The sequence below is a fragment of the Euleptes europaea genome, chromosome 6, assembly GCF_029931775.1.
Source record: "Euleptes europaea isolate rEulEur1 chromosome 6, rEulEur1.hap1, whole genome shotgun sequence".
Classification (NCBI taxonomy): Eukaryota; Metazoa; Chordata; class Lepidosauria; order Squamata; family Sphaerodactylidae; genus Euleptes; species Euleptes europaea.
Genome location: NC_079317.1, coordinates 80,262,234 through 80,276,827, shown reverse-complemented (window position 1 = coordinate 80,276,827; position 14,594 = coordinate 80,262,234). Strand labels below are relative to the sequence as shown.

At 45.7% G+C, this 14,594-nt stretch overlaps 1 protein-coding gene across 1 annotated transcript in view; it reads right to left on the bottom strand.

The window, feature by feature from the left end:
* SPON1 (spondin 1) overlaps positions 1-13,400 on the bottom strand; it is a 362,076-nt gene extending 348,676 nt beyond the window's left edge. The window contains exon 1 of the mRNA XM_056851935.1: positions 13,166-13,400. Within this exon, the coding sequence (XP_056707913.1) occupies positions 13,166-13,400 (235 nt within the window). The remainder of the gene's footprint in view (positions 1-13,165) is intronic.
* Positions 13,401-14,594: the final 1,194 nt, after the last annotated feature.

Here is a 14,594-nt window from a genome sequence, read left to right as displayed (position 1 = left end):
TTATCATCTTGCTTAAAGCACAAGCTTCTGGAATCACTGATTACATGAGTCTCCCAGTTATAATTAGCAGGGGGGGGGACTTTCAAGTTATAGAGGTAGCTGTGAATACATGAAAACTAACAGCCCATTCCTGAGAATGTGGCCGAAAGTAAATAGGAGGTGGCGTGACCCCGCTGCCAGCGTAAGTGCGTGTAATCACGCGATTACACGTACCTATGCTGGCAGCGAGGCCAGTCCCGCTGGCGGCCGAGCGCCACGGACCGCTCCTCGCTCCTCCCCCAGCGCAGCCTCTCTGTGGTGCCGGCAACGACGTATAGAGGCCGTGCCGGCGCAGGGGGGTGTTCCGGGGGCGGGACAGGTGAGGAGCTGCCGGTTAGGCGGCTCCCTAACCTGTTTCGGCCTGGTATGCCGGCACTGGGAACAGCAGTGCTGCGCCTGCTTTTTAGCCTCGCTTGAACGGCATAGGCAAAACGGCTTAGGAAGAGGCGCTGCTGCGCCTCTTCGCTGCCATTCCCCTACGCTGTCAGCTCAGGAATGGTCTGTTATGGTACAAAACCAGACAAACAGGCAAAGCAATTCTATTCTTTTTTTAAAAAAAATATTTTTTTTATTTTCCAAAACAAAACAAAAAAGGAAAATACATACACTTACATTCACACAGGTTTTACTCCTTCAGGGAGTTACTTTCACTTTACATCATATACATCTTACAGGTTGCTTAACTTGTTCATATACTATAACAGTTTTGAACTATTCTACCTTACATCGTGTACACCTTATAATTTGCTTAGCATGTTCATATACTATAACAGTTTTTAACTATTCACTATATATGTTATCTATATGCGTTGTCTATATGTGTTAACTATGCTTATAACATACTGTTATCTAGCCTTTCCATTTAACATAATCAAAGTAACATTCCTATTTCTTCCGTGATTCTTTAATTATGCTGGTCAATTCTATTCTGGAAAAGTTTGATATGTTTTAAAATAATTCTATGTTCTTCTCAAAAGTCTGACTTGCTATGACTTGAAGTTGGCAATTATTATTGCTATCAATGCCTCTATGTGCGAAATCATATTAGTTTGTAACCAAGATGAAACTGCATTACAATTAATACAAAATGCAGACTGGCAAAAATTTGCCAATTAGTATTTCTAAAAGTATTTAAGGACCAATCCCAACACAGGAACACTGCTGAGGCACCAACTAGTTGTAATTCTGTGCTCACTCAGCAGAGGGAAGATATGTAAAACATAGAGGTACAGAAAGCATAGCAAATGACCACAGCAAGCTCAACACCCACCAATCACAGAGCAGCACAGCAAACATTACCCCATGACAGCAGAGAGAGTAGCAGCCAGCCAGTACATGCTAATACAGCCATGTCCTGCTTGATGCTGACCATATGTGGAACAAAACAAGGGAGGAAAGGAATCCCACATCCTTCCACTGTAAGGAGGACCGTGGCAGTCCTCGCTAGGAATTGTTGTAAACTGTATGGTGAAACCATATGGTAAAACCATAGTTTCCAGTAATCTCTAGAGAGGTGTGCCATCACCTGGAAGTGATGGCATGCCATCACTGATGGCTGCCCTCCATGTCCCCACCCCTCTCCCTTTCTCACCGCTCCCTTCAGAGAAATGGTGTCACTGAAAGCAAGAAGAACCCTTTAAAACCCAAACCATAAAATCCACGGACTCCATGGCATTATAACATGCTGAGCTCCCTCTCTTCCCCACATTCCACCCCTGAACCTCCAGGAACTTCTTAGCCCAGAGATGGCAATTGTATTCCAAAGGTGTTCTGGGATTAGGCACTGTTAAAAGACACGTTTGTCTACAAAAGTATTCTGATCTCATGGGTCTCTTGGAAAAAGGAGAATAGCAATAGCAGTAAATGGTAATAAAGTAAAATGAAGAGGATGGAGATTAATTTCAGAAGGCTTATCTATTATAACCAAACTGGTGGTGCTACCTCCCATTTGGAAGGCTACGTATTGTGCTTTCCTAGGATCCCCTTCTCTGTGGCACTGCCCCACACTGAATGATGCAGCCAATGTGAAATTCCTTTTCTATATAATCTGTACCCTTCAAGTGGGATGCAAATGTGTAAGCAGGATGTACACCATGACACTATGTGCTTGCATCATTCATAGCCACCAGCCATGCAGGATCACACCACATGGCTCCCACATGGCTGCTACATGTGAAAGGGCCAAACACAATCATGCTTTGACTCATGAAAGTTTATACCCTGGAAAAGTTTGACACACTTTCAGGTGCTACTGGACTCAAACTTTGTTCTACTCTTACATCTCTAGGTGATGGGAGATTGGGATTCTATTTTCTCCTGTTCTGGAACTCTACCATCATAATTTTAGGACACCAGAGCTCCTCTGTATACTAAACATCTTACATTTCTCTCTCTCTACCACGAGACTGATAATGAAAGGTAGTTTTATACTTTCGACCTTGGTTTTTGGGGTCAATCTACAGCCATATTGAATGCTTTTCTTTACAATTATCTTTGCAAACACATCTTTCTAAATAATTGTAGAAAGTTTTAGCAGCTGAAGTATTAAGACAACACCAACGCTCAGGATGCTGGGAAGACAATCCAAAGAGCGGGCAACTATATCCTCCTCCTCTCATTTGGAAGAGCACTGATGGATCTACTTTGGGTTTAGGAGGCAAGAAGTTAATAAAGACTCACAGCGAACATTTAAACTTTTGATGTAGTGGTTAAGAGCCAGCATGGTATAGTGGTTAAGAGTGGTGGTTCTGAGCAGTGAGCTCTGATCTGGAGAACCGGGTTTGATTCCCCACTCCTCCACATGAGTGGCGGATGCTAATCTGGTGAACTGGATTTGTTTCCCCACTCCTACACTTGAAGCCAGCTGGGTGACCTTGGACTAGTCACACTCTCTCAGCACCTACCTCACAGGGTGTCTGTTGTGGGGAAGGGAAGGTGATTGTTAGCTGGTTTGATTCTTCCTTAAGTGGTAGAGAAAGTCAGCATATAAAATACAACTCTTCTTCTTCTAAATAAATTATTATATAGTCTTGTAACCTTTTTTTCTCTTCAGAAGTTGCCTTGGGTGCCTTTGTGTGTGTGTAATGGCAGGATCCAAGAATTTCAAATAAACAGGACAAACAAGGTTATCCCAATGCCAGATACTATGGTTGTATACTATGGTTACTCTTCTTCTTCAGACAGAAGGGAGTCCCTAGAAGCAGACCCTCTTAAGTATGTATGGTCAGCTGCAAGCCCCACTGAGTTCAGTAGTCTCTGCCTCTGTTTCAGCTCTGGAACACTGTTATTGTTACTAATGATTAAATTAAATGTTGTAAATAATATACCTATTTTCCTAGCTTGACGTACTCAGTTGTATTGAGCCCATGTGATAATAGTGATTACAGTGCTGCACTAAGACTGGAAAGAGAGCCAGCATGGTGTAGTGGTTAAGAGTGGTTGTTTGGAGCGGTGGAGTCTGATCTGGATAACTACATATCCGGGTTTGATCCCCCACTCGAGCAGCGGACGCTAATCTGGTGAACTGGATTTGTTTCCCCACTCCTACACGAAGCCAGCAGGGTGACCTTGGGCTAGTCACAGCTCTCAGTCACACCTACCTCACAGGGTGTCTGTTGTGGGGAGGGGAAGGGAAGGAGATTGTAAGCCAGTTGATTCTCCCTTAAGTGGTAGAGAAAGTTGGCATATAAAAACCAACTCTTCTTCTTCTTATAAAGTTCAGATCTATGTATGGGGTAATTTTGGTTAAAATGTAAGAGAGAGGTACCTTGTATGTCACTCTAAACTCCTTGTAGTTCTGGAGTGGAAGAAGGAAAATTTAATGGTCAGGTATGAAGTATATCCCCCCCCCCAGAATATTCATAATTAAAATCTAGATATATTGCACAGATATGTAGTTATCTTGCAAATCCATTGGTATTCATAATAACAGCAGGCACCCAAAGGCAGTAACTACTATTGGTATTTACTCAGAAACTGATGATTTCAATCACTTACACAAAATCCCTTAAACTATCCTTAATTGCTGTAATTGACTAAAAGTTTTTATAAGGGACTTTTGACCCAAGCAATCAATTCGTGTGGAAATTTCCAAAAGTTAAAAAAAATACATACATCCCAGGGCAGGACATACATAGTGCCTGTTACCTTTAAAAATCACAGTTGGTTATTGGTGGGGCCAATTTTTGGCGGGAGGGGGAATCCTTGATTCAAGAGCAAATCAACCACCTGGCAACAGACAGCACTGCTGCCAGGTTGCCAACCTCCAGGTAGTAGCAGGAGATCTCCTGCTATTACAACTGATATCAGCTGATAGAGATCAGTTCACCTGGAGAAAATGGCCACTTTGGCAATTGGACTCTGTGGCATTGAAGTCCCGCCCCTCCCCAAACCCCGCCTTCCTCACACATTGCCCCAAAAACCTCCCGCTGGTGGCGAAGAGGGACATGGCTACCCTAACTACTGCTGGGATAAATGAACTGAGGCAAATAGGTTGCTCAAACAGGCTGGCAAAAGGCAACCAGACATTTCCCTTCCTAGACCCAAAGGAGATCCACCAGCTTTCTTTTTAATATGAACTGCTTTCGCCTTCCCAGAGAAGAACCAAGTTCTCACTGAAGGTGTAGCTGTTAGCCAAATAAACTCCAACATTATTCTCTGTAACTGTGTGAACATTTCTGGTAAAACCACCAGCAAAATATTTTTTTAAAAAAAATCTTGGTAGTACAATCATTTTGATCACAGGAATTCTTCCCATCTGCAATAATGATAGTGTACTCCAGAATGTCCCCTCCCAATTTCAACTGCAATTTTTGATAGTTTATATATACACCACTTCATCTAAATCTTCTTGAAGCCTTGTACCTGATCAGTCCTGATTTCCATGGTATTGCAGATGTACATTTCTTCAAGGAAATAGCATAGCAGACTGGGGGGATGGAGTCAAATTCTACACTTCCCCACCCCCTCATATATGCCATTCTAATGCTGTGTGTTGATCACCAACACAAGAGAGAAATGAAGAGATACGTTTAGGATCAAACCAACGGATACAGGAGGGATCTGTTATGAGGATGGATCTGAGATCTTTTGACATCTGCAGTGTTCCTTAAAAGCAGGCATAGCAGCATTTGAACCATCAACTCAGCAGCTGTTAGTCCCAGTAGGGAGGGGGAAAAAACATCTTTTTTCACTAATTAAACTAAGGGCTGGGTGAGTCCCATGGCGCAGAGTGGTAAGCTGCAGTACTGCAGTCCAAGCTCTGCTCATGACTTTGCTCACGAGTTTGATCCAGACAAAAGTAGGTTTCAGGTAGCCTGCTCAAGGCCTGCTCAGCCTTCCATCCTTCTGATGTTGGTAAAATGAGTACCCAGTTTGCTGGAGGTAATGTGTAGACGACTGTGGAAGGCAATAGCAAAGCACCCCATAAACATAGTCTGCCTTGTAAAAGTTGTGATATGATGTCACCCCATGGCCTGGTGCTTGCACAGGGGACTATCTTTTCCTTAATTAAGGGCCAACTTAAGTATGATGATAATATCCTCATGTATTCACACAAGTTTGCCCATTCCAGGGAGCTAAAGTATTTTTAAAAACAGAAATGGAACATGTAAACAAGGGGGACTAAACCTTGCTCTCCTTCATGCCTTACATTTCTGTGTTGGTTTTGTCACGGCTCGTGTCGTTAAGGGTCTACACTCTTAGAATGTATCACTTACTGAGAAGTGAAGTTATCTTATTCAGCGAGACCTCACAGACAGGAGTCAATGATAATTCCTACTACTTTCTAGGCTTTCTATTGAAGTGTGCCAGAAAATTTATAAACAATGAACTTCCTTTAAATAACATTTATTTCACATAATATGTGAGGATCCGTCCCCTCGGGCCCCGCCTCTTAGCCCCGCGGCCTGGCCGGCTTGACTTGGAGAGGGCTTCCTTTGGCCTCAGAATGGGCCTCCTGAGAGGATTTCCTTTCCTCCTCTTCAGCCCACGGTCCGTTCCTGCTCCTCTGAGCCACACCAGCTCCAGGGACGCCCGGCACCGCTTCCTCCCTGGCCTTCCACCCCCTCCCCGCCATATAGCCAGCCAGGCCCTCCGGGGTTCCACCCCTTTCCCACCTCCCCTCCTGTCTGACAGGGGCTCCACCAATCAGCCCCTGGCAGCTCCGTCCATCCGCCCTCCCCCTCAGGAGGGCTGCGGCCCCGCCCCAGCTGATCGACGGCTCGTGCTCTGCCGCTCCTGCTCCTGTCCCTTCGCCCCTCCGGCCCTTCCCCACCTGGCTCCTCCTCTGCTGGGGGACTTCGCTCCAGTGCCTGGGCCGGCGGAGGCGTCGCCCCGCAAACCCTGCCAATACCGGGCGGCGTTGCCGAGTCGCTCGGCCCCAGCCCTCCCGGCCAGGCCGGCAGTTCTCCCAGGGCTCCCGTGGGCTGTGGCACTGTCGGCCCTGCCCCCTTTTCCCCATCCGGCTTCGTCTCCTCCTGCCCGGTAAGTGCGCCGCCGGGCAGTCCCGCGCCTGGGGCTAGCCTGGGCGCGGGACACAATATATATATATATATGCATGTGAATGTTTACACACTCTCAAAACATGTCATAAAATACATTATGATATACACAATGATATACGCAATCTTTATAAGCACTTTCAATGTTTCATAATATTTCTCTCTATGAGTTTAAACCTTTCAACTTGTATCTCTAGATTCATTTAGAATACTACAGTTACAGAATCTTGTAATCATCACAGAATCCCTACCAAAATATGATTATATAATGGGAGGGAAGATATGATTAGTAAAAACATCTTAAAATCATTTCAGGTATCATAGCAATATTTCAGGACAAAAGACATGCTTTTATTTTGCCATGTCATTTGTAAATCATCTTAACTTCATGGGAACTGAATTTATGTTCAGAATATTTATATGTTTCAGTATATATTAGCTTTACCCAATGCTGTGTGTAGAGGATAGAATACCATAAGCTTTGTATTTAATCTATTCTATGTTTATGGACTTCTGATCATTGTTAAGATCAGGAATGCTACATACATGCTGAAAGTATGTGTGTATCTTAACAGTCAGCAATGCAGAGCTTATGTGTTATATATAATTAATTATGTGTAAGCTTAAGGCTGTATTAATGTTCTATGGAAGACTCAGTTATTCTCTGGCTTTGCCAATCTCAGAGAATATGTTTACTTGGTTAAGAGTCTCCATAAATAAGCCTAATAGGTTCTGTATATGTCTTATGTAAGCACTGCTTTATATGTGCCTTGTGCATTACCACAGAAAACAGAGATCTTCCTTTCTTTTCAGGAATATCTCTGGCCTCTTACCCTGAGAAAGTTATGAAGCCCTTCTGTTATTTAGAAAAGATTTCTGAACAGGTCTAGGGAATTATCTATATAGGATCTATATAGGATATACAATCCTCATGCTTGCCAGCATTTGGAAAGCCAGAACAGGATCAGACAGATCTTCTTTGAGGTTCCATTAATCCTTGCTAGGATCAATTGAGGCTCAATATACCAAATATGGTGAAGATCCAATACACTTAGACTCCCATCTCCAAGGTAGAGTGCTAGGAGTTCTAAGGTCTCCATCTTTGTCATGGAGCAGCCTGCCAGCATTTTACTTCAGATTCTAGCCTTTATGAGAATTAGAATTGCTGAACTGAATTCCCTTTCAAAAGGGATTCCTAGCTTTAGGCAAGAAGACTGTAAATCTGTATGCAAGAGATGGTAAGAGAGTGAAGCCTGACAACCAGAGTTGTCTCCCTTCAATCTTTTTAAGTTTTATATCTTTCAAGATGGAGAGAGCAAGGCCAGACAGCTGAAGCTGTCCTCCAGTTACTCTCTCTGAGTCTCACGCAAGAGACAGAGAAAGCTGATAGCCAGACAACCAGCATTGTCCTCTACCAACATTTCTTTCCAAGTTTTACATCTTTGGAGATGTGCAGAGAGTGAGGTCAGACAGCCTAAGCCATCTTCCGTCAACTCGCTCCTTCTGGCAGTTTGGTTCTGGCTTTTATTCTCTCAGACCAGCGGTCATCTGAGCTGAGAGACTAGAAGCTTCTGCCCTGGGTGGCTACACTAATACCTGTATCCTTGCACTTGGCATGGTCACACATGGTAGTGGTGTGCAATTGTCACTTGGTCTGTGAAGAAAGCATTACCATGTTCTGGCATTGAGTCACAAAGTTCACAAGTGCAAGGTCACCATCTGTTATACTGTTTGAAGGCTAGGTCTGAATCATTAGGTTAGCATTATTCCCTCCTCACACGGCAGCTATCAGAGGGGCCAAACTCCCAGGCAGAAATGCCCTTCTTGTTAATGTCAAGAAGAGGCCAAGCACCTCGGATAAGTGATGCTGATATTTTTCCAGACACAACCATCAAGCGGGCAACATTGCATATCATAACCTTGTAGTCCTGCAGTTTATTTATCTCAGAATATTAAGAATAGTCTTAGCCAGCAACTCATGACCTTTACTCTATTTTATTTATTACATCACCAATTCTGTTCAGAGAAATAAGCCTCTATAAACCTTTTGGTAAACTTTTACTTCTATGCTTTACTCATGAGATTCATAGGGAAACCACAGGTACAGGCACCCTACCTCTCAGGCCTGCAACAGTTTCTTTCAGAATTTTTTCTCAGTCCGGCTCACCAGTATCAGAGCTGGGCTGGGAGAAAATTGCTTCAAGCACCCTAGTGTATCAAGGTAAGGCACGGGAGAAGGAGGTTTAACTGCCTTCACTCATATGTCTTATTTATGTTTAAAAACAGAGTGTCCTCGCCTGCTTGCTTTGCACATGAACGGCAAATTCATGTAAACTCATGAAGGAGCTCTGTCATTTGTAGACACAACCACCTTTCTTGACACGAGAAATGCCTTCCTGTGCCTGCTCTGTAAAGGGAGAATTCTCTTTGGCTCTGTGCCCGAAATTTGTCAGGGTAGATCCCTTGAGTGAGGGGTACAACAATCTTTAAGCATTTCTTTCCAGTTGGATATGTACTGAAGATATTACTGGAAATGTGTTTCCCTTAGAAATCAAGGGAAACAAACATGAATATAACGAAGAAAATGAACATATATGATTATGGCAATTAAAAGGGACATATTTTTTTAAAATAAAATGAATAACGTTTTGTGATCCCCTTACCCCATTCTGACCTCTATACATTTGTCTGAAAGTCTGGATAGAGCTTCTGTACCATATGCACACAGGCTGTGTACATGTGACCAAAGAAACACTCTCCTCACACATAGAGATTCCATTTGGATGAATGCCTAGGGCAATGGGCATGATTCTTTCACCCTCCTATACAGTCACTGGACATCTGAATAATGCTATAGTCTCAGGGCATGTATATACTACAGTTTTAGGTCTGTATCAATTTAACTTTCATGGCTTTTGCCCAGAATTCTGAGAAATGAAGTTTGATAATGCTTCTGAGAATTGTTTATTCAGTTCCCTAGCTTCCAGTTTTAAAACTGTAGTATAGAGTCACTTTCTGAGTATACTAGGAGGAAAGAGTTCATTTGTTCTCCCCCAAAAAAGGAATCTTGCCCAATCCTCACAGAATTCATTCAAAGATACTAGGATTGCTAGAGCACTTTCACTAGTTCTCATGATTAACTTTCCCACCATGTGCTAACATTTATAAGCACCGTATGACAAAATTTGGATGCAGCCACACGATGCAAATTGAGAAGTGTGGATTATGGACGCTTTCTGAATTTGACCCAGATTCATGCTCCTTAAAGGTAAAGGTCCCCTGTGCAAGCACCGGGTCATCCCAATGTTTACTAGGCAGACTTTATTTATGGGGTGGTTTGCCAGTGCCTTCCCCAGTCATCCTCCCTTTACCCCCAGCAAGCTGGGTACTCATTTGACCGACCTCAGAAGGATGGAAGGCTGAGTCAACCTTGAGCCGGCTACCTGAAACCAACTTCCGTTGGGATCGAACTCAGGTCATGAGCAGAGCTTGGACTGCAGTACTGCAGCTTACCACTTGCGCCACGGGGCTCTTTGCGCCACGGGGCTCCTACTTACCACAAAAAAATGCACTTGGTGACTACTTCGGGCCAATCATTCTCTCTCAGCCTTGCCAATCTCACAGGGTTGCTGTGATGATAAAATTGAAGGGGAGAGAACCATGTATGCCACTTCCTTAAAGGAAGAGCAAGACAAAAATATAATAAAAACTTGTTGAGGAGACAAATGCATGATTCGAGTCTCTTCACAAGAATATTTACCATTTTTTGTTTTACTTCATAGAGTCTACAAAAGCAAGAATTATGCTATGGGAAACGCAAATACTGGTCTATTGTATTATTCGCTAGGTGGCAAAAGAAACAATCCCACATGCAGGTCTTTCTTTTTGCACAAGTAAATATGAATTCTCCCTGCTTCTTTGAAACAGATCATACTCTGCTTATCTAAAGACAGGCCAGATCAACGAGATGTACTAAAGAGAGTGGCAGATGCAGACAAAAACTCTCTTGCTTTCTGGTGTTGGAAGCTTCGGGTACCACACTGGTGGTCTCTTCTCTCAAGAGTGGCAAAAACTATCAGAATAGACACTGGTGACTCCAGAATGTAGAATCAGGATTTTTCCCCTCTAGTGCCCTAAATTCCTATTAAGATTTTTTGCCAAATCCTTGACTATAACTCAGTTGTCTTTCTCAGCATCTTATGAAAAATCATTCCTGTTTCCTGGTCATTTACAGGTGGCAAAGCATTGGTTTGTCCTTAATTAATCAGCTTTTCTTCTTACAGAGATTGTGTGTAGATAAGACAGTTATTTACTAGCTAGATCACATTTTAAGAAATTAACCTGGGGGGAGGGGGGATCTGTTTCTAGGCTTACTATGATGTCATTTCATGCTGCAAGAGAAAGACTTGCTAAAACTCTTGTGACAGTTGCACTTTGCTGGGGGGGGGAATCTCCATATGTTCTCCAAGTTTGTCTTGGAAGTTTATTTGCAAACCTATTTTCTCCTCCAGTGCCAAGAAAAGAAACCTTCTTGGCAGCTAAAAGCAATACCCAGTGAAACTTTTCACTGGGAATAATTTTCAAACCTTTACATGAATATTTAAAGGGCAGTAACTGTAAAGAAACCCAGGAGGTGTATACTAAGCTGACAAGACACAAGAGAAGGCACACAAAATTCCAAGTTTAGCTGGTTACCTCTTTGGGGGAGAATGATTACATTTTTCTCACTAGGTTCCAACTAACTTTCCTTAATTTAGTCCAATTCTCTTCCAAACTCGACATAAAGTTACTCTTTATCAACAGAAGTGGTCAATCACTATTGAAGAATCCGTTTCACAAGAATGTTCACCAGGATCTCCGCTCCCAAATCAGGGTATGTCCCATAGGAGCACAAAAGCTCTTCCATTCACTCTAGCTGAGGTCAAAAGTCATGGCAGAAAAGCTCTTCACTATTTGCCTGCCCCCAACAGCTGCTTTCAGTGTTAGTAAAATTAACTGGTTTGTAACAAGCCCAGGTACCTTTCGGAGGCATAGTCTTGATGGATGCATTTCCCCAAAGTATTTTAAATATATAAATGTAAGGGGCCAAGCAGGGAAGTAAACAATGCTTACTTTATTTTTAACTTATAAAGTTATTGTTATAAACCTTCAGCTTGAGAAGTGGAATAGAAATCTTGTAAATATATAAATAGAATCTTCAAATCCACCTGATGCTTAGGATGTTCTTCTGTTAAGGAGACTAGAAATTAGGCAGTCTTAGGCCATTTGTGCATGGGAGGTTTTGCCGCTCTCTAGGTGCACGTTTTCCCCATCTGAATTCTCAAAACTCAGAAAATAAGTTTTGAGAATTTGGATGGGGGAAATGTGCAGCTACAGAGCGGCAAATCCAAGGCAAAACTTTGCATGCATAAATGGCCCTAGAGTAATAATTTATTGATCTATATTAGTCCTTAGAACTCCCACGCCACCTTCAGTGGTTGTTTCTCCTGCCTCCTCTTGTATTATTCTTCCTTAATGCATCTATTCAGCTTCCCTGGGGGGGAAAGCTGGGCGGAAAGCAGGAATTCATTTGAAAAGGCACTCACTGGAACACAACCCTAAATGTGTTTCCACAGCTAGGCCCCGTCCCAAAACTTGCAAAGACAAGAAAAGGACACTTCTCTTGAGCACAAACACAGTATCTTTCCCATGAGGCTACAGAAGTACAACCCTCCTAACTTCCAAACAGGACTGAGTTTCACCACTGGGAGAGGGAAGAGACAATGGTCCGGACCTTAAACAGAAAATGTGAGATGCTGGTCCCTTCCAGCAACTTTCTTGGCCCATAGGCTAGGTTAACTATTAATATCTCTGTTTCTCAGGAAGACAATAAACCACCCACTGAGTACCCTTGGCCAGGTGAAATAATTTCCCATCGGTGTAGTTGGTTGATGGGAAAGAGTGTGGCCATTTATTCATGGGAGGTTTTGCCGCTGTCCAGATGCCCATTTCCCCCAACCGAATGCCCCAAACTCTGCACGTTGGCTTCTTGTTGAGTTTTGAGAATTCGGACAGGGGGGCACATGTGCCTCTAGAGAGCGGCAAACCCAAGGCAAAACCTCCCATGCATCAATGGGGGGGGGAGAGAGAAGCAATTCAGGTAAATCTGTTGCTGCAACCCAACACAGGCTACCTTTTCTACTACCGAAAAAGTGGGAGGGGATAACTAACCCCTCACCGCTTCCAAAGAGATTCTGAAAAAGCTGAACAAGTGTTGCACGGGGGGGGGGCATCCCCAAAGCAAGCAACGTGTGGGCGCAAGTGTGTGTGTAAAGTGCCGTCAAGTCGCAACCGACTTACGGCGACCCCTTTTTGGGTTTTCATGGCAAGAGGCTAACAGAGGTGGTTTGCCAGTGCCTTCCTCTGCACAGCAACCCTGGTCTTCCTTGGTGGTCTCCCATCCAAATATTAACCAGGGCTGACCCTGCTTAGTTTCTGAGATCTGACGAGATCAGGCTAGCCTGGGCCATCCAGGTCAGGGCGAAACAGGGACGACCTTCTCGCAAGCCCAGAAGCAGCCCCCTTGAGCCCCACCACGCCGGCCGGGCTCCCGACGGCCGGGCTCCTCGCCAAGCGCCGCGACTTACCCCGGTAACTGTTCCCCGGCTTGTAGGATTCGGGGTCGCCTTCCAGGCGGAGGCTGAACTCGTTGTATCCCTCTCGCCTGGCGCCCTGGGCTCGCAGGATGCGGCTGCAGTAGCCTTCGGACTTGGCGGCTCGCTCCAGGGTCTCGTCGGCGAAGGAGGCGAACGCCGCCAAGGGGAAAGCCCACGCCAGCCAGCGCAGGGCTCGCAGGGAGCCGCCACCGTCGCGGGGTCCCATCCTCCGGGCTTCCCGACAACTTTTTTTATTTGGGGGGGGGTTTGGAAAACAATGGAAACGCGTCGTGTCCGGCAGTGGCTGCAAGATCACAACATGGGCAGGTTGCAGTCGGGGGCTGGGCGCCTCCCCGCCACCCCCACCACCCCTTCTCGTCTGGGGAGGGAGCAAAACCAGGAAGGAGCCGGCTGACCGACGCAGCCTTGAATCGGTTGCAGCCAGCGGAGTCTCCTCTCTCTCTCTCTCTCTCTCTCTCTTTCTCTGTCTCCCCCCCCCCCCCCAGGCTGGGGAGGGTTGTGCCAAAGAGGGCGAAGGCAAGCGGGGGACGGCTCGGGCTGGAGGGACCGGCTCTCCGCCCGCCGCTCGAGGCAAGCCGGAGGGAGAGGACGGCTCTTGCCCCGATCCGCAGGCGAGGGCTGTTTCGTTTCCGACCGGGCCGGCCGCGGTTGACTTCGCGCGAGGAGGGGACCGGGGGACGGGACGCGGCGCCCAGGCGGCTGGGCGGGGGTCCCGCCTCCCCCGGAGGGGTCGCCGGCGGGGAGGCTGGGAATGGGTCGCCGGGGGTCCCTGCCGGAGCCGGCGGGGACTCTGAGGGGTGGGCAGGAGGGCGGGCGGGGACGGCCGGGCTGAACTCCCCCTTTCCTTCCAGCCGGACGCCGCGGACGCTTCTCCGCCTCCCCCCCCCATATCATTCTTCGAGGCAGATGGGACCGAGATAATCAGGCGCGTTCACGCGCGCGCGCGCACACAACCCCCCCCCCCCTGCTTTTCTCGAGCGGCTGCCTGGAAGTTTTGGAAAGGCAGCCTGGCTCCCTCCAGAAGGTATGCAAGGAAAGACCATCTCTTTCATGGGGTGAAAACGCACGGTCGCTTTATCCTCCTTTAATCCCTGTTTTAACCAGGATCCAACACACATTAAGCGAAACGCATGCGTCTGATCCTGGCTGAATCCTGGCTGAAACAGGGATTGTGTGTGTGTGAAGTGCCGTCAAGTCGCTTCCGACTCATGGCGACCCTATGAATGAAAGTCCTCCAAAATGTCCTATCTTTGAAACAGGGATTAAAGGAGGATAAAGTGACCATGCGTTTTCACCCAAGATGGTATTGATCTGTTCCCGAAGGGGTTTCAGGCGTTCCCGTTCGCCTTGTCGGTTCGGGGTAGGGTTGCCAGGTCCCGCTTCACTATCAGCGGGAGAT